General features: G+C 52.0%; 5 protein-coding genes across 5 annotated transcripts; 1 reads left to right on the top strand and 4 right to left on the bottom strand.

Moving 5' to 3' along the window:
* Positions 1–3523: 3523 nt before the first annotated feature.
* On the bottom strand, positions 3524–6396 carry PC9H_009433 (uncharacterized protein; the record flags this gene model as incomplete). Its single annotated transcript, XM_036778935.1, has 8 exons — positions 3524–3819; positions 3882–4389; positions 4521–4907; positions 5025–5428; positions 5486–5864; positions 5928–6026; positions 6098–6119; positions 6182–6396. 8 exons carry the CDS (start codon positions 6394–6396, stop codon positions 3524–3526), a joined length of 2310 nt encoding a protein of 769 aa, XP_036628324.1.
* Positions 6397–8023: 1627 nt separating this feature from the next.
* On the bottom strand, positions 8024–10309 carry PC9H_009432 (uncharacterized protein; the record flags this gene model as incomplete). The annotated part of the gene is made up of 5 exons (XM_036778934.1): positions 8024–9417; positions 9485–9610; positions 9665–9956; positions 10030–10131; positions 10190–10309. 5 exons carry the CDS (start codon positions 10307–10309, stop codon positions 8024–8026), a joined length of 2034 nt encoding a protein of 677 aa, XP_036628323.1.
* Positions 10310–12943: 2634 nt separating this feature from the next.
* PC9H_009431 (uncharacterized protein) lies at positions 12944–14663 on the bottom strand (the record flags this gene model as incomplete). Its single annotated transcript, XM_036778933.1, has 4 exons — positions 12944–13456; positions 13508–14131; positions 14198–14500; positions 14601–14663. 4 exons carry the CDS (start codon positions 14661–14663, stop codon positions 12944–12946), a joined length of 1503 nt encoding a protein of 500 aa, XP_036628322.1.
* A 1860-nt stretch (positions 14664–16523) lies between these two features.
* On the top strand, positions 16524–17055 carry PC9H_009430 (uncharacterized protein; the record flags this gene model as incomplete). Its single annotated transcript, XM_036778932.1, has 5 exons — positions 16524–16613; positions 16664–16685; positions 16742–16805; positions 16866–16938; positions 16993–17055. The coding sequence occupies 5 exons, from the start codon at positions 16524–16526 to the stop codon at positions 17053–17055; spliced, it is 312 nt and encodes a 103-aa protein (XP_036628321.1).
* Positions 17056–19731: 2676 nt separating this feature from the next.
* PC9H_009429 (uncharacterized protein) lies at positions 19732–23518 on the bottom strand (the record flags this gene model as incomplete). Its single annotated transcript, XM_036778931.1, has 2 exons — positions 19732–22415; positions 22462–23518. 2 exons carry the CDS (start codon positions 23516–23518, stop codon positions 19732–19734), a joined length of 3741 nt encoding a protein of 1246 aa, XP_036628320.1.
* Between the last annotated feature and the right edge of the window lie 2402 nt (positions 23519–25920).

The following is a 25920-nucleotide window of genomic DNA, read 5'->3' as shown; positions in this document are numbered from 1 at the left end:
ACAGCCACTTACTTCCGCATAGGTTGGCACTCAATGTGACAGTACCTCGATCAAAGCGATTCCGATTGCATCAAGGAGAGTTAGCATTAGGAGGCGGAAGAGTTAGCTATGTACTGTGCTGTACACCCTCCTGCCACGCCCATTCGGCGATGCCATCTGCTGACACCGACCAATGTCCTGTCTTGTCTTGAACTTTAGTGGAGGATCTATCGTCCTTTTGATTGCTATTTCTGCTACACGGTGAAACCTCTCTAGTCGTACATTCATCAACAGGCCCTGCTCGGAAGATCGCCCTCCGGAGAGCACAATGACTACCTAACATACTGCCATCTGCCTGGGCGTGATCAAATCTCGCCTAGCAACGAAACTTAGTGCTTAGTGCGAACAAGAGAGCAAATGCGGTCAAAGAAGTTGGTTTGCATCATCGGAGAGGCATCACTCCATAAAACTTTATGGCCCAAGAAAGCGCCATGGGGGGTGAAACGGTTCCCACTGGATGTCATTTCTGCACTTGCGATATACTCACAAGCGCCGACAGGTGCGGATTGAAGCCCACCTTGAGGCCTTGAGGCACTTAACTCTACGCTATCTCTAACTCGTGACACGAAGGAACCATGCATCCTTCACACAAGAACACGCTTGGCTGGTTCGAACTAACTAGATGCCGGTGTCGCGTAGTGGGATGCGCCGGCGACAACGGGGCACATTGCTCCTGAGTCCTGATTTAGTCCGGGTTGCATTTACGCATCAACCACTTTCCCTCTCTTGATGAAACATAACGGTAGAACCGTGGTCGTATAATAAGCGATCATGGCATCCATAACTGTCTGTTCCACGAAGGCCATTTTTGGTTTCTGTGATGCATCAAAGAAAAGGGAAATATTTGATACTGATGGAGACGAAGAACATACTAGCCAAAGCGGGCAAAAGCCGCTGTATGTCCAGGCCCTCGCGAGGTTGGATGGGAGTTGCTGGTTTCATACTTCTGAAAATAAAGGCGGAGCGGCGAAGGTAATATAATTGGGGAGTCGGAACGACCCTTCCAGATGGACACTCCTGATCGTGTGTATACATACGTCCAAGTACATACAGATCCAAAGCAGGGTGGCCGTCTGTTCTATCCAGGGCTTGTAAAGCCACTATAGCCTAGAATGGGTGTCTTTGATGAGGAGGCGCCTATCGTGCGTCGACGCGTAACATTGCCGTTTGAGTGAGGCGCAAGTTTCTGATCAAAAGCCCGACCTGAACCGATGACTGGGAAGACCAACGGGTAGACCGGCGTTAATAGGAAAAGTTGACAGCCACAAGCGAGCGAGGGAACGAGGCCGAGAGCATGTCCACGTCCATTAGAGATATCCGCTTTTGTGTTTTGATAATAGAGGGTCCTGTCGGTGAGATAGAACGTGCATCGTTGTTCGCAGTCACTTGTTCCATACCTATCACGGATCCTAGTGTGGCAACTTCAAAGGGGGGCGTACGGATATGACAAAACAACATCCCGAGGTCTGGGGAATGTCAAATTTGTATCGCCATTGATATGAGAGTGGCATCAGGTGAATTTGTGAGTGGCGGAGAGCATTAAATAATGCGCAGTGGTCCGGCGTTCCCATGGAGGGGCAGTTAACGCGGCCTCATCCCATTCTGGGGCATCTTGCAAGGGAGACAGCGGCGGGTATCCTCGGCAACGTTAGTCATAGATAGACGACCACATCGAGATGAACTGGGTGTCTTTTAAGTTACTTACAGGGGACAGACAAACAGCCGGCCGCATTGATGTCCTCGTTTCTTCCTCCCAGACGCCAGCGACGATTGCCGCGTCCAACGGGCTGTCCCCAGCCTCGCCCCCCGCGTAAAGACCTACGGATCTAATAGCATTCACATTGCGAGTCATCACGACGAGGCGAATAGGTCACGAAAAGACAGACTTCACTGCTGCGATGATCGAGTCACCTTCCAGCCATACGGGGCCAGCTTCTAGGTTCTATAGCTACACTAGGCCCTGTATTGCAGACACATCATCATTCGGCGGCGGCGGCACCGAAGTGCTGGTCGGTAGTTGATCCGTATGGGTAAGACTGGGATTTGATTGGGATAGGTGTTTATTCCTTCGGAGGAAGCTAGAGGGAAAGGCGAAGGCTGCATTGACCTTCGAAGCGGCTGTTCAACCTCTTATATTGTCAAGCAGACGAGCGATGCGCCGATAATATGTTTGTGCGAGTCACAAGAACATTGGGCGGCCGTGAAGAAGTGCCATCTGCTCCATGAATGGGTAGGATGGGCGTCCCAGCGCTGGATCCTTTGACCAGACCATTATCTGATTCGTAGATAACTTCGCCCAGCTGACCGCAGTAGAAGGATTCTGATAACAACCTCCGTCAGCGCCAGCGCTTGAAACTCGCGCTCGAGTCATGTGGTTCAAGAGAATAGGGTGAAATCGACTCGAAAATTAATTTGCTGCAAAATGCTGCAATGAACTTGCAGAAAAAATAGAGCGCTATGTACCTAGTGGCGCATTCTTTTCATTGATAAACCATGCGCTCGTCCTCGTACCTTCGTTGAGCCAAAGTCAAAAGGTGGTTGGGCGGCACCACGTGATGGAGTGGGCGCACCGCTTTCTTCCTTTTATGTGGGCGTTGCATTTTCCGTGTCATCGGGCTATAAGCTCTTCCTGCCCACTCTTTCTCAAGAACCCGCCCACTCACCCTTCACCTCGCTGCTCAACGTTGTAGCCGATGAGTACGCCGTCGGTCGCATTATTCTCCTTGATATTCGTTGGGCCGTGTTGGTCCCGCACTATCGTCGGCTCGCCGGGCTATGATTTACTGCATGGAACACGAGTTCAAAAGCACCGTATGTCCCCTTCACCTGCCACTTGCACGGCCTTGACAGTCGTGATTTCTTTTACGAAGCAATGAAGGCGTGTGCTAAAGTATTGACGTCTTTCTAGGTCATGGGCACTTTGACGCTGTGTAAGGATTAGCCATATCGCGACGCCGTCGGGAATTGCTTAGATCTCATCGTTAGAACCTCCGGGCGGATATACGCATGGCTGTCGGTGGTCTAATGGACCTACTGCACTCGTATTCGCTTCATCACGCCTTCGTTGACACATTTGGAAGAGAAGTGCGAACATATGGCGAACATATGAATGCATATTTAATAAATATTGGTAAGATCTTTTAAAATATCTAGCACTTGTAATACACTGGCTAATTAATACTGGCACTCTTTGAAATAGGGATACAGGTGGGGTGCTTGCAAACCAAAAGAACAAATGCGGATGGGAGCGATCGAAGCATGGGAGTAAACGACTTTAAAGCGGTGAGTTATTTGCGTGCATTATATGGCTATTTCAATTGAGGTGAATTTGGAGTTGGGGTATCGTGGACAAGGTTTCGCCCTTCGCCAGTCTAGAGAGGTAGATTGTTGGATGCGCAAGTCGTGATAGGAGGGAACACCCGGTCCCTGTTACTGGTATTCGTGTGAGCATTTTCGGCGTCGCGTTCGTGTGTCCCTCGTTTGGTTACACCAAGAGAAGCGGCATCGGTCTTTCCCAGAGCATTTGCCGCCAATCAGCGGATCCTTCAACGTCTCGTTTTCGCCATACTAATTCCATCAAAGCACGCGTCTGCCTAATATTTCCCCAACCCTCGTCCTGCGCTTGGAGCCGTCCCTTTATGAACTCTCGCTGAGGAGAGCTGTCCGTCATGCATCCGGCGATGCAAATGGGGAATACAAGCGAACGGTCGAGCTCCGATCGAGGCAGTTGTTGCAGCAAGTGAACAAGTTGGTCGACACTTTGAGAGATTTCGATAACCCCTATCGACAATACTGGGTTAGTCACGTGTTGGCGAAGGAACGGAAGCAAAGCTGGTGCGTACCTGGGTTACATCCGTTGAGGACGGTTTGAAGATAAAGAACAGCTGACTCTCTGAAGATGCTTGCTATCACGCGGCGCATGTCATCCGTGGGGAAAGCAGGCTGCGGAGTGCTTGATAGTTCGCCATTGCCGTTGGATGCACTCTGGGCGAGGTTGGGGTGGAGGGGGGATCCAGGTGAGTTGAAAATATCACCGTGGTTTTGACGGAGTGCCGCCTCGATAAGGTCACCTCTCCTCAGGAGCTCACGAATGCTTAGTGTGCCTTTGCGCAGTTCGTTCTCTTTCCAATGGGCCAAGGCTGATATCTCCCCGATGGCAAGTACAGCATCATCCGGACATCCCATGAGGGCTTCCATATGTATGGGTGACGATGACGAATGTACAGTCGGACTAGTGAGGTCATCTCCTGGCAGATGACTTGGCCAGTAACCCGGAGTCAATAGGTATTTCCACAGGCCGAGGAACCTAGGCGGCGGCGAAAACGAGACGCTTGAGAATATATCAAACCACTACAGCAGAGTATGATGTGAGTAATCTTTATTTCCGGCGGGAAGCAGCGGGATGAAGAAAAAAGGAAGTGCAGAAGATCCTTGGTAGTCGGGGCTGAAGGGGCGGAAAGATTTGGGAGATTGGTGCTTACCATGGTCGTCTTAACGATCACTTGTTCGATCGGCCGCATTCCCATCAGCTTGGGCTGCGCGTTCTCATCAGCAGGGAGTCCCAGCTGAGCAACCCATTCATAGGCAACCGACAGAACCTGCCGCCAGTTGGTGGCGCCTCCGGAGAACAGGGAGAAGCTGACGAGATGGAGAGCTGCGATGGCATCAGCCTCGTTGTAGTGTCCTCGCATGGCCTTCGAATTGACGAGTTGGAGGTAAGCTTCGTCGTGGAAGTATCTTGCCGTAGAGAATTCCGGATTCGGATCGGGAGGTTCGAGCCCCTGGGCCACCCGCATCGCCGTGTGATGGAGGCTCGCGAGAGCACACACGGCATTTGTCACCGCCCCGCGTGGTTCTTGTAGTATTAACTACGTCAACGAAGATAGTGGGGTTAGATTCGGTGGGGAAAGAGCGCCAGTTACTACCACACCACGGCCATGATGGTCGGGGTGGAGAAAGCTAGACTGATAGAAAAAGGTACGCACGGAATAGGTCACATTGGTTACTGAATTTCCAGCGAAGATGTATTGTACCTTGCGAACGTTTTCAAAGTAATACATTACGAGATCTCCTTGAAGGTTCGTTTGTTGTTGGGATGATTGATCGGGGAAGATGGGAGTAGGATTGGGGGTGGGTAAACCGAACGATTGCCCGAACCCTGTCGACGACGACTCGACGATGCCGAACTCAAGGGGATACTGGCTCGTTGTTCCTCCAAGACCCAATGCCGGAGTGGCGCTGCTGCTCCCAGGGGCAGAGGATGGTGAGGTCGATGGTTGACCGAAATCATGGGCCGAAAAGAAATTTGATGATGTCGGGTCCATTGTGGGAGCGAGAGTGGGATCGAATGAAGCAGGCGGCAAGTCCCCGAATATCGAATTCGAAAGACCTAAAATTGGATACGAAACATCGTTAGTCTAGGTTCCTATTGTTTGTCGCGCAGCACGTTTTGATGCAGCCAACGATGACGAGATAAGAGGCTTACCGGGCATTTCGGGCATGTAATGGCTGTGTTGTGGTGCACTTGTATGGTACAGGCGGGACTGCCTGCTGTTGGGGTGGGGAGGCTGAGGCTGTCCGAGAGGGTGATAGCCAAAATCGAGGCTGTTCGAGGGGTGATGGTGGTACTCGCGTGGATGTGAAGATGATGATGGACCTGGATCAGCCGTATGGCGGTAACCTGAGCTCATGGACGAGGACGAGGCCGTTGAAGGCAAGTTCGCTGGTGTACTGATGGGGTTCGTTCGTGGTTGTCCGCGAATGAGACCTGCGCGAGTGAGCTGCGCTTTAATGTCGGCTTTATACCGTTCGACTTCTTGCTTGTCCTTTTTGTTCGCCGGTCAGCGTATGAGAAACAGAAGCACGGTACTAGAAAGAAATGAACGCACCCTCATCCAGTCAGGACGCTTCGATCCCCATCCTAGGCACTTTATTTTGAGTCGGATACATGTACGGCACGAGTCTCCTTCGCGTTGTTCGTCGCATTTCTATAATTGCGGGAGATGATTGGTCAGGTCGCGTTCAGAGAGGCGATATGGGAGACAAAAATAGAACATACCTTGCGGCGCAATCTACATGTCCTGAGTCAATGGTCGGTGGGTTAAATCGCTCGGTAGATGGAAGCGAACGGTGGATAACTCACCAGCAACCTCCTTTGCTAGCTGTCTGAGTGCGGGGTAGATCTAGAGGTATTCTGTTTGGTGTCCCCTTGTTGCTGCGAGAGGACGGTGAGTCAGATCCGTCGACGCTGGCTGGTATCATGGCTAGTGGGGAAGTTGTAGAAGACGGGGACACGTTGCTGCTCGAGAGTGTGTCTTCAGCTTCGCTGGGAGAGCTGCCTGGAGACCTGTAGGCCATATGATGAGCAGACGAGCTGTGTCGGGAGCGGTATATATAATATGTGTGGTTAAGCAGCGGCGAACACTGGTCCTGACTTGAAGTGGAAGAGATAAAGTTGGAGAGTGCTTGAGTCGGAACTAATATTGCGACGCCTTGTCTCAAAAGGGTTCGTGTGGATTTCCGGACTCTAGTGCTCCGGGGGAGGGACGTGAGTATGATCGTATCGAAGGACGAACTCACCAAAAATATTAATATAATAATTATTCACGCACACAGCCGGCAGGGTAGACGGCAGCAGACTCTCAGGTCTGACAAAAGCAGACGCCAGCCAATTTCCATCCTCATCGGAGCTGTTCTCTATGCGTCTTACGGAAAATAAATGGGCCCGTCAGAGTCTGAGATCTCTTTGATCAACTCGCAGAACATGGCTTTCTCCGGTTGACCATGCCCTGCGAATATTCACCGGTCAACTTCTGTCCATGTCATACTGCACTTGCCTTGTTCTCGATTCGCAACTGGAAGTCACTGAGAGCACTGCTTATGTCACCCACCGAAACAATCGCACTCATCCATGTGTGCCTAGCACAGGCGCCTACAGCCACTGACCAAGCATCCGATGAAGACCGTAATTGCATTTGCTGGTGTTGTCCATGTCGACGCCATGTACATGCTCTGTTGAAGGTTGATAGCGTTAGCTTTGTGATGGTTGCTGTTCCCTCCCATCAGTCCAACGGTGGCGCGTCAAATAGCCAATACTTGGTTGTCGTTAAACCTTCAAACGTGTACTACGGAGACAAACCGGAGACTGTGGCACACATGGACGGTGCAAGGCTCAGCAGCTTCAAACGTGCTCTCACATATCATGGAAACCAACATTGATTTACTATAGTACATTCCGGCTAAAAGTACTGAGTTTGGTACAAATTGCCTGACGGGATAGTGGCAGTCTGTCTGTCATATACACGTCGTAGTGAGTAATGCGTAAATAGAAATGAGCAAGAAAGTGAGGAGGGGGAGCGATGCATTGTAATGTACGTATATGGGGTATTGTTCTTCAAACAGGAGAGAGGCATGATGGAGACGAGAATAGCTGGCTGCACTGCCATATCGAAAGACCTGCAGCCTGCAACCGTAAACGCAAACGCTAGAAGCGTCGGCAAGTTGCAGGTTGTATTGCTGGGCCTCGATGTCGGAGAATAGCCAGCTGCTTGGAGATAACCGGTTTCTTCTAGCTTGATTTTTTTGCTAATTTTCTTTAGGTTATCGAGCCGATGGGAAAATAGGAATAGGAATGGACTAGGAAAATGAAGAGGGATCCAAGGGGAAGCGGGGTTCAGTGCAACGGAGAAATCGACAGCGAGGAAGGAAATATGGCGGCGGAGGAAGAAGCGGCGGGGTGAGACATAGGGAGGCGGAGGTACCACTCGCGTAGACCTTCCCATTTTAGTACAACCGAGATCTTGTCCAAGACGATGAATGGCGGGTTCTGGGAAAAAGAAGTCTTTGAGGTCGAAACCAGGCACCGACATATCGTCCATCTCCCACAAGTCCATCATACCATCACAACCTGAACACGCCGCCGGTCCCGGTCCTAACAGTTACAATTCCACCGACCCGACTCTCCTTCTATCACTTCCTTTGGAACTCAAACCAACAGAATCCCCGAAGCCTTCAAGGGCTCCCTCCACCTGACTGACCTCCTCCCATCCCGGTCGTATTGTTCCCAAATGCTCGCCATCAACCCAGAGATGGCAGTGCAGTTCCCCACATTATCCGCGCTCTGCTTCGCTAGATGGCAAAGCAAAATGTCCCTGTCCTGACGCTTCGTGGCAAACACCCCGCATACGAAGATACTGAACACCGTGCTGCGTACGATTGATCTTTCGAGGCGTTGTTCGCGCGGGGTAGTAGATGGGATGTTCGTCAGACATTTGAGGGTCGTTTGCACAGCGTTCGATACTTCTGGAACGTTTGGACGATCACCCGAAATGATGGAATGCAGCCATGCGAGCGTAGACGCGCGGAATATCTCCGACGTTCGAATCCGGCAAATATCTTCATCTTTGGCGTCGGCTTGTTGAGTAGGATAATAGGCATGCGTCAAAGCTTGCTCGATGTCGGTCCCTTTGGTGACCAACTCGGGGACACTAAGAGACCCTCTAGTGATTCGATCTTGCTTCCAGCATGACAATGCCGACGTCCTGGCCATGGCCCAAAACGTGTTGTTATCGCATCCCATAACGTCGAGCATGGAGACAGTGCTATAACCTTCATCAATGCGAGCCTGCTCGGGGCTGAACAATTCGTCGATGATATGGAGGTAATGAGGTGGTTCTTGGCTAGTGACTGAAGCGATTACGTCGAACCACAACGTCGTTTTGATGATGAACGACATCTTTGCGTCGGAAACACGAGCGAGGGCGTCGGCGGGGTTGCTGAATTCCTGGAAGATGGAATCAACGTAGAAGTAGGCAATGCGTAACCATGCGCGCCAGTCGCCCATGCCACCGTCGAAGAGCAAGGAAGAGATAATGAGCAGCGCAGTCATGGCATCTTCTCTCGTATACCCCCTTCTCTGGCCTGACGGCATGAGCTGCTGCAGGAGCTCGTGGTAAATCCCGTATGCGTTGGTTTCTACTCTTTGCAAGGCCATATCCTCGGGCCCTGTCACGCGTTTGTGCCGATGGACAGACGCCATCAAACGAACGGCATTGCGCACGAAGGCATTGTTTTGTACCGTGTTGAATATCATCGTCGCCGTGTCTGATTTGTTGGCGAGGAGGTACTGGATACCTACTACTGTTGACATGTAGTGTTGCACGAGTGCATCGATCTCTGGGTTCGGGGAGAGGTTCATCTCGGGCGAATCCCTAGAGTAGGAGAGCATCCCGTTATTCACTCCCAGAAGCGCCGGGTCGACTTGAGATTCATCGTATTCCTCAGCGTCAAAGGGGACTAATCCATGATAGTGCGGGCCAAACGAGCTGTAGCCCCACGGTTGCTTGCTCGAGTAGCGGAGGGGCGGTTGTGGTTGATAAACTGCGCGACAAAAGGGGGGAAAGCGTTGAGCATTAATTACATTAACTATTATTTCACTCAGTCTTACATGCTAAGCTATTCGACGACAAAGAGGGCGAGGTATACACAGGCTGCGCTTGCGCACTCTCTGGGGAGTGGTGGTAGTAGGGAGATCCAGGCGTTCCTGGTCTCATGTCATGGGGTGGCGGTGGCACTACTCAATTATGAACAAGTGCTTGGAGATTATGACCGTCGAGGGGGCACATACCAGATGGGTAGCCAAGAGGCGGGTGCGGGTGTACCGCCCATGTCTCACGTACAGCAGAAAGGTTATTAAATGGTGGTAAGAGGACTCGGTTTGGGTCGCCTCTGGTAGGGTCTGATAAAGCTAGATGGGGAGCGATGATGGGTTGGGCGGGGAAGGCGTCGTCGTTGAGGCGCAGTATTTGGGGTTCTTGTTCAGCTGTTCGGGGACCCGACCCCGAGTGACCCTTGATCATTCCCTGGGAAGCGAGGAAGCCCTTTATCTTTTCTCTTAACTCTGTTACATTGCGGCTTTCCTGGATGTGCGACACGGTGTCAGCGCCCGCCCGCCCGACGAGGACGACGATGGAGAAGCAAAGTGGGACTCACTCTGAGCCACTCTGGTCTCTTTGCACCGAAACCTAAACACTCGAGGCGCAGTCGTACACATGTTTGACAGAAACCTTGTTCATTAGGCTGTTCGTCGCATTTCTGGATGATGGTGGTCAGAGACAACGAGCAAGCGCGGTCGACGAGGCGCCTGACGAACCTTGCGTCTAATCCTGCACGTGTAGCATCCCGACTTAGCGCGCACAGCGCCTTTCGCCTTTGGCGCCCCTCCTCCGGCTTTCTTAGCGGCTGACGACGGCGACTTTGGTGCGGGCGGCATCGCTGCTGATGTAGAAGTGCGTCGTCGGCGTTGGCGTCCGTGGAGGTTGAATTTTCAGCGAATTTAATTGATTACAAAAGGAAGGGAAGGGGCGTTTGGCTGCAGAGTTCAGATGGTCGATGGGGGACTATATGTATTCTGAACGAACGAAAACATTTCAGTGGACTTGGTCGTCGAGAAAAAGGAAAAAAGGCACTCAACAATACCCTTTTTCCATTCAGTCCAGTTTCAATCTCCGATGCACTCCTGGGGTCCTGCCACCCTCTCGGCACTGGCGACTGCCCGGCACACCCCATAAAAGGCCAAACTCCTATGGCTTTGTCAATGATCCCTTTTGATTCCGTCGGCGACCCAGCAATCCCAGCAATCGCGGCCTTTGAATCTCGCAATCCTAGATACGTCCCCTCCTCCTCGTACTCTCTCACCTTTCCTCGATCCTTGGCCCGTTGCAACTAGCAACGTGCCCTGCTTCCCCGAATTCCGACATCATTTCATGGTCCGTGAAAGTGAAACGCCTGCTGCGCCACTCATCCACTCATCTAGCCCTTATCACATCTCTTGTATTTAACCTATCTGTAGCTAATTGAACCCAGCCGTAACCGAACACGTACGGGGGATCATCAAGGGGACAATGCATCGACCAGGGCCCCCTCGATGGCGCCCACATATATCCACAACTCCATCACATATCATACAGCCTCCCCTGTCTGACGTTTCTTCTTTGTTCCAAAACCGTATATCTGCTCTATGACCTTCTCATACCGACGCAGTAAAGCATTGTTCGCTGCGTGGTCCACGCATGGTATTGCAGTATCGTGTCTAGGTAAGTGTCCAAGCATTAACCATGTTTGGTTTCATTATTGATTCCCATGCTCATCTCGCACGGTGAGCCGTTGGATTTAATCATGGTGCCTCTCGGATTCACGAACATAACCCCCCGAATCACTGTGGCACCCTTCACATTCGCCATACATCTTACACATTGCAATTATCAGCATCGGTTCTCGGATTCGTCCTCCCTCCTTCCCCCCACTTATCATCGACGAGTGGGGCAATTGTCCTCAATTTCATACGCTTCGACTTCTCATCCCCCATTCGAATTATCTATTCTGGCCCGCGTGCACGATTGTTTAAATTGTCTGCTGTCATATGAACCGGGATGATCGGTGCCACTGAATAGAAATTCTTGATGCTGATATGTAAGTCAGTCAAATAAGGTCGTCACGTAAATGATTAGCATACTATGGTACACGAATGTTTGGTGGTGATCCACCGTCTCCAGACTCTGAGCTGGGAAGACGGTCGAGGTCATCATGAACGAACCAATATGTAAGTGCTTCTCTATCCCCGAGCCCGCCTACTCTGCCGGCTTCGAGACAAGTCGCCGACTTGCCGAGAAACGAAGAGATCAGGTCCAAATAAATCATCACTTCTCGCCGACCGCCAGACCGAGAGGCATTCCTGCGGGATATTCCTTGTATCCCAGTATCCCAGTAACCAGTGAGCGACGCATCCCGAATAAGTAACAAGAAGAGGAATAAGATTCCGCATTTAGCGGTGCCAACTATACATGGCCTGGGCTGGCTGCGAGGCGTTAGTGAGGCTAAGGGTAAACACTACTTGTCGTTGATGAGGATTGTCAAGATTGTCAAGCTGCAACGGCTGTTGTAACGCCCCACCGACTGTAGCAACCCTGCATGTGCCCCATGTGCTCGCCCGCGGCGCAGTCTTGGCTTCATATACGTACTATGTATATTGCAACAAAAGTACCCACTTCTCGGAGCGCGCAGTGCATATGTAGTGACATCAACTGCGACAATGCAGCATCATTGAAATTGAGAACTCTTGAAATCGCTACAATGGTCAATAGCGGGGCTACGCGGCTTCTGGCGATGATAACAATGATTCCTAGAGGTAACCAATTGAATTGTCACGATCTACAAATACCAATGTCAACTGCGTACGACAAATATTGAACTTCGCACCTGTGGGCTCTTGTTCGACTCAATGGGATGCATATCGGGATAATTAGTCGGTCACTATTATTGGCCACGAATAAACAGCAACGTGAAACATGCAGGTGAACGTTCGAAGAGAAATGATGCCGAAAATTGTTGTGATCATCTGTAGTATGTGGGTTTTTATGATAGATCGAGCCAGGTATGTATGATGTACGGGGGATAGAAGGAGGCGATGTTGTACAATGGCAGGGGACATTTTTTGACTGTAGCGGAGCGAGTGGATTGGTGTATTGAATTTGGTTGTGTGATGAAGAAAAGAGAGTATGTGCGAGGCGTGCTAGTGATGGAGAGAAGAGTGGCTAACGTAAAGGAGCAGAAAGAATGGAAACCTCATATAGTCTCTCGTCCATCTAATCTGACCGGTGGACGAGAGAAGCCCCGAATAACAAAGTTTGAACGGTAAGAAGATGCACTCCGTATCCAAGATTGTATTTGAAAGATGTTCCATCAATTCGAGTTTCAAAGAATATTTTGTGTTTCCGGAACGAGGAGCGTGAGGCCCAAGGGGAAGTTGAAGGGGAAGTTGAAGGAGTCGGATAGGGCAACGTCGGGTAGGATAGGTTCAGGGAGACAGTGTCCATGACCACGAATGCCGCCCACACATTCCCTCTGTTCACTCCCGATCAGTGGTGCCTCTATCAGGCCCGCTTCCACTCGCAGCGCTCAACCTTCTAGGTTTGGCTTTGATCCCCCCGCTTCCACCGCCACTGCTCCCGCCGGAGGCAGAAATTCCGGAACCCCCAGAAGCGCTCGCCTGATGGGCAGTATTCGCGGGGTTGCTGCCTTCGGGGCTCGCGCTTATGCTGGTTACATTGGGATTTGGGCCTCCCCCAACGGAGTTGGATGGGTTCATGGGGATGGCACCCGATCGACGAGCGATGAGCGCATGGACAGCGCCAAGCCACTTGATTTCGTCATCCTCGCTCGGAGCACACAGAAGGAGGGTGCGCTTGGTAGTGACGATTTTGAAGGTATGGGAGTCGCTGTCCATGTCGGGCATGGAGGAAGTGAATGAAGCTGGGGTGGTGCTGATGGGGGACATGATATTAGTCCCTCGCGCAGGGAAGTCGCACTCGAGGGCATCGAGGATTTGTTCGTGGGGGAATTGACGATGAGGTTTAGAGTCCTAAAAGAGTTGGGTCCGCAAATTGGCTTGGGCGATACGGTGACGACTTACCATGTGGCTGCCCGTATACATCAGCTTCTCACCAGTGAGGATAAACCATCGCTTTCTCCAGTTCCTGCGTTTAGAGTCACATTTCATGAGGTATCCCGATAGTATCATCTTCGCCCGGTCAGCTGGCAGAGACTTTGAGTTCGGGGATTGAGATGTAGCAATTGTGGGTGTCTGTGGCTGCTGCGACGAGATGGAGACCGTTCGCTGCGCTCTAGGGGATGCATCCTCCGAATCAGACGAAGTGATGTTCTGTTGCATGTACGATGGATTGGGGGGTGATGGGGTAATAGCGATGGGATAGGGTCTCGGAGACGACTGCATCCTCGAACCTGGTATGGGGATCGGACTGGTAATGGATGTCTGGGTCGAAGTGGCCAAGAGCGTTTGACGTGCATCCTCAACAGCACTTATCCATCCCTCGACTTCAGACTGGGATTGCGCTTGCAGGTAGTAAGTGCGTGATTGCGAGACTAAAACGAAGGTGTTTTCGTGCTTCTTGAGGGCAACGGTGGTGCACGAGTGGACCTCTGAGAGCTCGACAAGACGAAGTAACTTGTATTCAGCGGAGGTCTTGTAGTACGCTAGGTGCGCTGGTCTCAGAACGAACCAACGCTTCTTCCACGTCTATTTGGCGCAGTCAATATATCAAGCCACAAGATAACGCCGCTGCCCGATGAGTATAGAACTTACCTTTCGGCGCTCTCCCTTTTTCCATAAGTACCCGGTCTTGATGACGGTTTCGTCCACCGAGCCTCTTGGCAACGATTCTCTTGTATCATCATCTGCCCGAAAGTCATCCTCATCGTCGTCCTCGTCCTCCGAGTCTTCCCCGCTTCCCGACCTACGCTCAGCAATCGAAGACAGCGGTTGCGCATTGCCGTGGATGCCAGGCCCTGTGTAGCTCGACGGGGTCAACACCGGAACCTCTTGCGCGTACATCGAATCTGAATCTGACTCTGTTCCCGAGATGGCGGATATCGATACATTCGAAGGCTAACGGAAGAAATGCGACAGGTATGAGCCGCGTTCGGGATTTCAGCCAAGAACACCTAGAACTTGCACTTGCCTTGGGTTTCGGGCTCTTGCCAGCGACTGAGTGAACTGATAGTTTGCGCTGGATTTCCTTGGGCGACGGGGGAGCTGCTGATGGCGACATGAGAATTTCGATACTGGCCGTCGAGGGCGATAGGATGAGAGGCCCCTGAAATTGCTGTTGAGGAGAGCGCTGGTGTGGTGGAGGGGGGTACCAAGTGGTAGTAGTCACGTGTTTGTCATTCGCTGATCTCTCACTGCCACCAGGGTCCTCGCAGCTCTGTCCCTTCTCAATAATGTTTGCCTGGCAGTATACCAGTGTTCGCGTCATTCGGTACGTATCAAATCTTCCTACATATGTACAGCTACTCATGGCTGGGGTCCTACATTCTCGTACTTTCCTTCTCAACCATTTCTATCAATTCTCTCATTCGAGGAATGATGGTTTAGTTCAAACACCATCGACTGGAAACATGTGGAGAGGTAGTTGTAAATGATCCTGCACGCTCACATCACTGATGAGGATTTTTCAGCCGCGGATATCTCCTAGCTCTGGCCTCCAATCTCTCAGAACCTAACACGGGACCGGGGGGCTCGCGCCCGATGCCTGGGGGTTCGTTGAAAACTTAGAACATCGCGAAAACAGCCCCGCATCAACACCACCCGGGCAGATATTGGCTGGCCAACCGTCCCTGGTGCCTATTGTCGACCGCATGCCTACGCTCTGGTTCCAAGTACCTTACGTTGCCTACGTTAGGTATCTATGGTCAAATCTATCACGCACTCAAGAAATGAAAAGGGCGAAGTCTCATGTATCCTCGCTTACGGAGAACAATGTCTTGACACCATGCCCGTAACCAGATGGTCTTACGGTCCCTTTCCATCAAGTCAGCTTCTCCTCGATAGGACCGAATTAAGCTCGTGGCCTGCGGGGGTCCCCACGCAATAGCCACGAGGCTTCATTCGGCTGTTCTAGCTCAAGGCATCCTACTCGCCTCCACGGCACCTTCAAGCTGCGGCGGGCACGCACGGCTTGGGCGCCTCTGGCTATATTTTCATCGGTCAATCATCAGCTACAGCGTCCGATGGGCTTCGAAGCTATCCCTGATCTGCATTTCCCCAGCTGCGGCACGCTCACTTGCCGTATCCCCCGTTCTTATTCACGTCATCGACTCATCTCATCAGCAAAGTCATGTGTACTTCATACCGAATCTGACAGAATGGTGTCGATATGTTCCTTTGTACCGCAGCACGCATTTTCGAAGCCGATGGAATCCCCGACCTCATGTCCTATTCACTGTTCGGGTTGTTGGCCTCGCGGAAGGCGCACGCAGCTTATCCTCATGATAGTACGCAGCTGCTTCAGGCTACAATGGAGTATATACGACCTCCGAAGGCGATACTCAATTAATTGTGATAGGTGGCTATTGTATGACGCGGTGTGAAGAAGGCATACGAGTGGGTGTTAATTACTCTATTCCCAGGATGTCAAAGCAGTGGACAGAATCTTCAGCTTGGATTGTTCTTTTTTTCCCACTTCCTTCGGATAAAATATTGCCCAAGTGTCTCTGCCCGATGCTTCTAGCGCCGGAGACACGATTGTGCAGTTTGCATCACGGCGATTGGAAGTTTCTCCTCCAAAAAACAAAAACGTTCGTACTTTGCGCAATCTATGACTCCCTGAATTCGTGCTGCGCTCTCACGTACATATCCCAGTGGACGAAAGTAGCGATCCTCCGAATGCTCCTTATGTCGGGTTCAAATCTATTTCTGTAGTGGTCACTAAGGAATACTGTGCCTCGGTCTAAGGGAGAAGCCTAGACATCGCAGCTTTCGAGATTACATGGGGCTGTAGTCGACAGTCGGCGATCATGAGTGATAGAGATTGAATAGGGGGCGTGTTTCCGCTTTTGGGCATGTGCCATTAGGACGGCTTCGATCGATTTGGCCAATCTCCTCTCATCAGTAGTGCACGTCCACAGCCATGTCTGCGAAATTCGAGAAAGCCGTCAGCATCGTCCAGAGCCTTCCAAAGGATGGACCGATTAAGCCCACACAGGATGATCAGCTCAACGTACGTGTTCCTGTAGCAGTATTATATTGTCAACTGAACCATGGCTGTAGTTTTACAAGCTCTACAAACAAGGTGAGCCCAAAGGATCAGTCGTATACACGTACAGCTGACGCATTGGCGCAACACAGCTACTGTCGGCGATGTCAACATCCCCCGTCCTGGCATGCTAGACTTTACAGGCAAAGCGAAGTGGTGAGCAGCCGCGTTTTGATGAGTCGCCTCGTTCGTTGATGAGTCGGCCTTCCTTTCTAGGGATGCTTGGGACTCTGTCAAGGGCCTGTCCAAGGAAGATGCCATGGCCCAATACGTCGAGAAACTGATTGAGGTGACTCACCCATCGACGTCCTTCGAATCTTTAGCCTGACGGATATGTTTCTAGATCTTGAAGAAAGCTGATACCGAGGAGGCCAACAAATGGATCGCGGAAATCGAGGCAGCTTGATAAAGCGTTATCTCTGCAAATTGAAACCTGTATTCAAGTTCGCTACTTATCGAAGACATTGTCCTCGGTCCGAGTGCTGTTTAATCTAGGTGGAATCCCGAGAATCCTGCGATCGATACTCAGATAACAAAGCTGTGCAGAAACGCCCATTTATGGGCGTTCGATTTGTAGCGCTTGTGTCAGATGATAGGGTCTATGGTTGAAGCCCCCGGGGACTTGCATATTCGAAAATTGTTTCATCTTATTTTGGCGCCTGCCTTGTGGAGAATGGGAAAGAGCCGCACGTCTGGTTGCTGTAAGGTGAGTCGTACGGCATGCTGTTACTGGTGGCTATCAGACTAGGCAAAATACGGAGGTTATCTAAAACGATACCCATCTCGTCCTCCCCCCTTCCATGATGCTGTCAACTACCATTCCCTATCTATATCGAGAAGAAGTGCCGACCCATTCAGTATGGACAAAATATAAGGGCAAGAACTGATTTTCTGGGCCACGGTAGTACGGTGGAAACCAGGGCCTGATACGTCGCGGCCCTCGAACGGACTGCAGGGCGACCCAAAGGGTGTTTTCCACCCCAGAACGTTGTTTATCCCCGAATGTTACCCGATCAACCCATTGTGGGGTGAAACTTTGAAGAAACAGCTTGTGAGCGAGAGAAGCCTTAGAAGCCTGGGGCCACAAGGAAAACCAACGGTTGGCCCGAGATGTCAATGCAGAACACCGTTGGTGGGTCCGAGATACGACGAAGCATGCCCTCGCCACAATACCGGACAGAACTTAGTGGCTGATGCTTCTCTTCATACACGCACGAAGACAGAAAAAGGTTACGACGTTTCACCCTCGCCAGGTGATCTTTCTTTTGACTGAATGTTCCTGTTGGCGAGTAGATGGATGCCTGAATGGACCCACGAGCAGGCTAAGAAGCAAACACGTACGCGTTTCGGTCCTTGGACTTGGACACAACGTCAATTTGGTTGCTTCTAGAATCTGCTCGATGTAGCTTCGTGGACGCGAACAAGCTGTCAAAACCTTCTGAGCGCGATCTCAGCGGCGGGGTATGCTGGAGGTAAATCGCTTTAGAACTCAGCGAGTTTGAGGCGCTCTACACCGAACATGTCATGTCGCCCTTGCCATCAATCAAGGTGTTTCACTCGCCCTCAGAGGTGAGTTCTTTTGCAATGTGGCATCCCTCATTCGTTTCATTTCTTCAGCTCGCAAGCCCAGCGATGGGACGAAGTTCGGACGCGTTAATAATCATCCTGCTATCTGTCAGCATGGAAGGGCCGCTTTCCATCCAGGACAGATAGTGACTTGGTGCGGGCAAGTTTGCCCCGTCGGTCCTAACTAACCTACCACTTTAGTTGTTGGTGAATGATGCGGCATATATTGCCCGAAACAAGTTCCCGCCTCAAGACCCGTCGTCGCCTCGTCGGTGGCGTCGGTGGCAACCCCACGAGCAGGACATCATTCGAAACAATGCACGGAAGCATTTTTGCAGATCAACTTCTAACGTCGATTAGGTTCAGAACAAGACACGCCATTCTAATGTAAGGCATACTTTCAGATTCTTGGACTTGTGCTTACTTGAGCTCGCCATCTCTCACAGCCGCGACCCGACCCCGGCGAATACAATTTATTGAAGGCTACTACTGCTGAAGACGATGAAAGAGGCATCTATTTCTCGTGGAAGGACTTCTAGCCGCCGGGTAAATCGTTGGCGACTTTGCTTTCTGGTGCTGCATGATCCGTCTCGAACAAGTCGGTCGGCATCCATTAATCATAATGGTTCTCAAGTTGAGTGCAAAATTCGACCTTCCTCTATTTGCGCATAGTTCGTGGCAGTTGTCTTGTTAGGTTCGCGTACCTTAACTACGAAGACTGGCTAAACGATCTTCCAGCCACAAAGCGGTAGCCACCATGCCATCCCGACACTCTTTCACCGAGAGGCCGTCATGAACTATAGAAGACCGCATGCTGAACGTACGGCTTTCATGTCTTAATCAGCTCATTGCGGCCGCGTCTTTTCATATTCGACTAAACTGTATTTGCCTGAGGCGTAATCTCCTTTCAAATGAACAGTGGGGCTTCTCAGTATACGCAATAGGCCCAGGCGGGCATCGTTTCCTCGGCTGAAATAGTCAACGAGAATCGTCTCATCCCCGCTGGACCATGAGCATCCTCCATGCTAATCCATGCGACTTCCGGGGCACGAATTAGGGCTCTAGGGTCCCAGACTCTCCGTTATAATAACAATAGTGCTTCGAAAAAGCGCCCAGTGATGTAGATACAGCTCAGATTGATAAATTAAACCTTGTACATGTCAAAGAATGATTACAAAAAGAGATACAACATGGTTCCCGCGAGGCTAGGCGAGGCGATAACAGCAGTAAAATGGTCCAATGTAAGGATCGGGTCCGGTGCGTGTGTAAAAGGTGGCCAAAGGTAGATGAATCAAGAACATCGTGAAGGGTCGTAAATGTCATAAAGATATCAGTAAACAAAATGAACAATCGGGAAAGTAAAGGCAACTCAGAGGTCAGCAGGCAGCTGTTACAGCTTCTATACGGTTACAAGGAGGGGCTAGAAAGCAAGATGGAGGAGATCTGGATCTAAATGTAGTAATGGAAGAACGCGTCCGCAAGGCGGCTGCGGGCAGGATTTGAAGGACGACGGGTTCTACGAGTCGCTTGTCGAGCCCTTCCGGGAATCTGGGTTTGTCACGAACAAACTCGGGCGAGGGGCAAGCCCGTAGTCAACGTGTTTGCGTCGTGTCTTGTCTTCCTTCACGCCTACAGGAGAAGCTATCGGGCTGTCAACGTCTTGAGACATTCGGCGTTCGTAGGCTGCTACGCGTGATGCAACTTTCCCACCTGGTGCTAGCCTTGGTGGCGGCGGCCGTGAGCTGGGAGTGGAGGGAGTCTTAGTGGGGGATGAATGGGCACCAGGGGAATTGGGGGATTGCATTGGTGATGTCGCCAGGGGGGTCATCACGTCCTCCAATTTTTCCTCCGGTGACCGGTTCGTAAACATGCCCGCTAAGACTGCAACGTCGGCGTCGTAGCCGCTATCATTACTCGACAGTGTATCGACGCGGGAGAGTCGTCTGAATGATGTGTTACCACTGTCGGCACTTCCGCTGGCATCACGGATGCGTTGTACAACTTGCATCGTGCCTCCCAATCGTTCGAGCGCTTCCGAGTCCATCGTCCGCGTCGTTTGCAAGGACGTCGTGCTCTTCCCATTGTGTATTCCCTGAACGTGCGTCTCAGCCTTCTCGTGTGCCCCGGCGGCCCCGCCGCTAGTCGCACTACCTGAGTGCTGATTCTCTTCGATGGGATTGAGCCTCGGCGGGGGGTTCGGATCTCTGATATCAACCAGTCCACTGGAGGGCCCCCTCCTCGAGGCATCGCTGCTCCCGCGGTCTAGGAACCTTGTGCGAGCAAACCTTCCCCACCATGTGTCGCTTCGGCGAAGCGGTTGCGTAGGCGCCGACGATATTAGCGTAGTCGACATAGTCGGACTAGTAGGCGGATCAAGGATGGATGACGGCCTCGCACCGAAGTACGATGTTTGCTGCGATTTTGCAGTCGACGGAGTATCCGAGGGCGAGGACTGCTGCTGAACAGCTTGGTGAGCGCCGAATGATGTATGAGAAGATGACGGTCGATCAAATGAAGAGAGCAGCTGATTTGATGATGCGGAACTATCTGCGCGAGATCTAGAAAGCTGGGCGCTGTCGCTTAGGTGGGATGCTGACTGGGATGCCGACGGCGAGTTTGTACGTTCGAGTGCATGCTGGGTAGGCGACTGAAGAGATGGGTGAGAGGATTGCTCGCTGAGCGTGCTGAGCGTTTGAGTATACATCTGGGAAGAAGGGAGAACGGTCCGGATCGAGGGTAATTGAAGATCGGGCGCGCCGAGCTCGCCGCCATTCTCAGGCGCATGGCCATCTTTAGCTTGTTGCTTATTGGGCCCGGATAACGCATGAGCACCGAGAACAGCAACACCCCCACTGAGTGTTATCCCGCCCAAATCCCTGTTCTTGTCTGGCTCCCGCGGTGCTGGATCCGCGAATGGGTCGACATATCGCAGACTACTCTTCCTGCTCGGCGCACTGGAATGGCTATACTCGCGCCTCATTCCTGGCCTCGACCCCCCGCTCGCAGCGTTGTCAGTGAACACAGAAACATATCCCTCTTCCCCGTACCCACTTCCACTTCCACTCCTCCATTCACCGTCGAATGGATCGCCTTTCTCGTTCCACGGCGTGGCTACCCGGCTGCTCACCAAACTAGAACCGCCATGGCTAGGTTCACGGCTCCGCGCACCGGCGCCGAAGATGCTCAGCAAACTCCATGCACTCCCTGCACTCCCATCCGCCCTCCTCCGCTCATAGTCAAACCAAGCACGCCTCCTCTCGCTGCTGGCGCCGCTCCTCCATCGCCGGTGACTGGGATTGGGGTATGCGAACTCGCGCGTATCTTCGTCGGAAAGCATGTCCCGTCGCTCTGGCAGCATGCGCACAGCACTCGGCGGAGGCCTCGTGTCCCCGCGCGCGTAATGCGCTCTTTGGTGGGCAGACGACAGTCCCAAGAGACCGGCGAGCGACGCAACACCCGCGCCGACAACCGATGTCACCGTACCAACGCCGCGGCCAACCGCCCCAACGACCCCATCACTGCCTTGGTTCACAGAGAACCGGGACGAAGCCGGCGAAGGTGTGAAGGGAGTAGCAAAAGACGCGTTGCTGATATTGCTGTAGATGTGGTTCCTTGTGGAAGCGTTACCTAGATCGTTGATTGACGTGACGGGGTGCTCCATAAACGGACCGCCCTTTTCCGAGGGGAGACCTGCAGCTGTGCCTACGGCGGCAGCACTCACAATCCCAACACCAACACCTGAACCGGGTGAGCCGCCGAACCCATCTTCCCCGTCGTCCAGCGGCGCGAACAGACCCTTGCGATACTCCTCCCTTGATTGTCTGCGGTAGTACCAGATCACACCGCCTATGATGAGGAAAACGCCAAGGGCACCGAGGGCACTCCCCACTGCGATGGCCGTCACACTGCTGCTTCTGCTGCCGTCATTCTCACTGCCGTTTCCGTTATCATTGCCTCCGTGGCCACCACCATCTCCACCGCTGCCGTTACCATCATCATCATCATCTCCACCGTGGCTAGAGGTACGCGTGGGACGGACACTGGTATTGGTGTTCGTTTGTGCGGGTTTGGACGTCTGGACGGGACCTGGTATCGTTGGGGAGGGAGGTGACGGCAGAGGGGTATGAGAAGCAACGAATGCGTTCGACAAAGAATCGTAGATTTGCAGCGGAGCAGGAGCGGGCGCAGAAGAAGAGTAACCTGCAGTTTATTTAGTAGCATGATCGTGTACGAAGAGAAGACTCACCAAATCCAAATATCACTTCATTGCCACTTACCACGGCAAAGTGGTCTCTCCGCGCGCCCAGTTGGCTCAGCACTTCCACTTCTTCCCACACCCCATCTCCACTCAAATCTAGTATCCACCCGTCGCTGTACACTGCCTGCGCCGAGGCATCTTGCCCACCGTGTATCAGTATTCGGCCGTCGACAAGTAGAGCCGTAGCAAAGTTGCGTCGAGGCACAGGAAGTGCGTTCGTGCTGATGTTGAGCTGGAACCACTCCGGATCAACGCGCAAAGTATCGAGCGCCCAGATGGTGTCGAAAGGAACGAGGCCCCCAGAGATAGGTGACAGACCCCCAAGTACAAGCAGATGGCCGTTTGGAAGCATGATACAGCTGTGTCCGTAGATAGCAGGCGGTCCCCCGTCAGATCCTAGCAAAGTGAATGAAAGCGACGAGTCGAAGATGAGATGCTGAGAGAGCGCGTTCCCAGATCCATCGGCCCTCACGCCCCCGATGATGAAGACGCGTCCGTCAGGCGCAGTGCATGCGGCGTGCTGCATCCTCCGCACCGGTTCGTTCGCGTACCCTGCGTCGGGATGGGCGATGATGGTCGGTGCCAGTTGATTGAATACGTCGATTAGAATGGCCGAGTCTGCGCGAGTTTGAATCGAGATGTCCGAGTTGGGATCGGCAATTCCTCCAAGGAGCAGAGCCATGGAGGTGTTGACCGGGGAAAGGGTAGACCAAGCGATGTGGGGGCCCTGTGACGTTGATTCGTTGTTCGACGAGGCCAGTAGCGTCCAAGGTGGTGCCGCTGCAGAGAATGGCGAAGAGAGTGGTAGGATGAGTAGCTCGTTCGTTGACGGTGCGCCAGTGTAGCCAAACGAGTTGAATTCGTCGGTCTTCCCTCCATATACGAAGATAGCTTCGTCGACGAGCATTTGCGACTGTCCCCACCTGGAGGCGTATCGTTTAGCAGGTCCCCCGACGAGAATGAGCGACACACACCGAGGCAAAGGATCAAAACCGGAGACATAGCGCACCAAGTGCGCAACAAAAGCCAACGTGGTTCTTTTCATGATGTTTCATGCAGTTATCGTCGACTAGGAAAGTATTTCATCGGTCGGTTGGGGACTTTGAGGGAGACTTGGTGAAAGTTCGTGGAGAACTGGGATAGCGGCACGTGATATCGAGCGCACACCAAGCTGCCCAAAAAAGGAAGATTCCCGACTTCCCGACTCCCGACTTCCCGACTTCCCGACTCCCAAACCCGCCCTCCTGAAAAAAGATCGCGGTGTTCTGGGCGCAATGCTGGAGACCGCGATTCCAGAGGCTCCTCATTGAAATTCTTCGCAACAAGTATGATGCCCGCTCCTCTCGTCACAATCACGATTGCTTGCTCGTTAGCGACCTCGCATCCATTATTCTTGAATTGTATTCTTTCAAGAGAACCTTCTGGTATTTTGGAATGTTCCCCTTTCTCTGGCATCGTGGCATACTATTCGTGCTATTTTCAACACCCATCCCCGTTGAGCCTTGTGTTTCACCTTGCCTTCGTTTGTCCATCCTTGAATCAACCGTGTGCACGCCTACGAAGCACACTCTAGCACTGGATTTCAATCTAGATCAGACCGCCTAGCATTCGGTTCGCTGCTTTTAGCTCTGGGGTTCGAGTATTTGCGAATACGGACCATTGCAGGAACAACGAACCTTCTTGGATTCCCCCACGGTAACCCAGACACGCGTTTGGTGCCGGGGGCGGAGATGATGTAGGGACGGATTCCAGATGATGCGTCTCAGCCTCAACGAAACCATGCCCTCGCATTCTGTTCCTGACATGAAGTGCAGATTCGAACCCCGTTCGTTGGAGCCATGGCCCATAGGAACCAGTAAGTGTATGCACATTGTTCTCATTCCACGGATCATTCCATAGACCATTGACAAAGAATCCACAGTTCTACTCGGGGACGTTTTTCGTCGTGGCCCCTTCGACTCACCTCGACGGTAATTTGCGCATCCACTGTGGTCTCTTCAAGTTGTCAGCGTCAAGCACATGGCACATCGTATTCTGTAGAGCCGATCCATGACCCCTACCCACAAAGCGCGGCACTTAAACTGGGATGTTACTCACACAGTCCATACGGTTGGTATATTTACAGGGCGCTATCTCATGATGGCACTACAGAAATGGCTAAAGTTCAACGCACCGCATTGGACGTCCCTACGCCGTGACATTTCCGCGCTTTCTGTGCGTTCGATGGGCTCCCACCATGACCACTTCCGTCCTCGCTTCTCCTACAGTATGGCGTATACATACCTAGGATTGACACTCCCTTCGTGTGTTTCCCCTCCCAACTCTAAGGTCCCGCAACAGAAGTCCCTCAAGACCGTGTATCCTGCCCAAACAAACGGTGGCGAGCCTTCACTCATTGGCCTCTGCGTCCTGGCCACCCGGCCAACCATCACCTCTGAATTCGACTCATCTACGAATCATCAAAGGCCCGTCTCCTGTCCTACCTCACCTACACCATGAACAGCTGTTAGTTTGGGCTACCGTCGTGATGAAAGTATGCCTCACTCGCTCCTACAGCACCCACTGACATACGGTCCCACCCCCACCACCTTGACCTAGTAATGCCTGGTGTTTCTCGTCGCAAATTGAGGCCTTGCAGCTTTACGTTTTGGTTCGGTGCTTGGATGTGGACGGCGCAGCGCCAGTTATGACAAAGTATGTGTCTCGAGCATCGTTGTTGTGTTCCTCATGTTAAATGGTGGCTCCAGTGCCTCGCGCAATGAAAACACCCTAGCTGACGAGTAGCAGCGACCCCTCATCGCCGACAGCCTCCCAAAACCTAATCGACGGATGGCTTACATGAAGGCTTGCTCGATACTCGCACGCTACATGGGGAGCTACCTATCTCATGTGTACCCTCTCCGGTAGCAGCAATCTCAATCTTAGCAACTGCCAACTCAATGATGCTCAAGATCGCCAGCGCTTCAATAACAAAACATATAATAACTGTCATGTCACGATACTCAGTACATCGTTAACAATGAGCCTCAACTTGACATTGGCTATCCCGTCCGATTATCCAGTATGCTATGTTTCTCTCTCTCAATCAATACGCTGCCTCATGCTGACGCCCCGTTAGGATCGATTAGTGATTTCATCTGATCATCAGTTGACCAATCACATGTGGAGTCTCTGGAAGGGCAGCACAAGCAGACCACGCTATATGGCCAGTCCTTTGAATGTGCACTCCCTCCTCCCTCAAACCTTTGAACCATGTATTGAACGATCCCCTGGTGAAGCACTATCTAACTCTCGTCCTCAATGATCAATATCATCTCGTGACTAATAAGGTGGCAACGCCCACCCTTATCTATATGTCACGGTGCAAACCAACGCAACCGTTTTCTCGCAGCAGCTCGACTACTTGCTATTGTACGGCAAGACAAAGATTGTAGCGGAGAACCTCGT

This window comes from Pleurotus ostreatus, assembly GCF_014466165.1.
Source record: "Pleurotus ostreatus strain PC9 chromosome Unknown scaffold_7, whole genome shotgun sequence".
Taxonomy (NCBI): domain Eukaryota; kingdom Fungi; phylum Basidiomycota; class Agaricomycetes; order Agaricales; family Pleurotaceae; genus Pleurotus; species Pleurotus ostreatus.
Note: the sequence above shows the minus strand (reverse complement) of the source record. Positions and strands in the feature narration are given on the sequence as shown.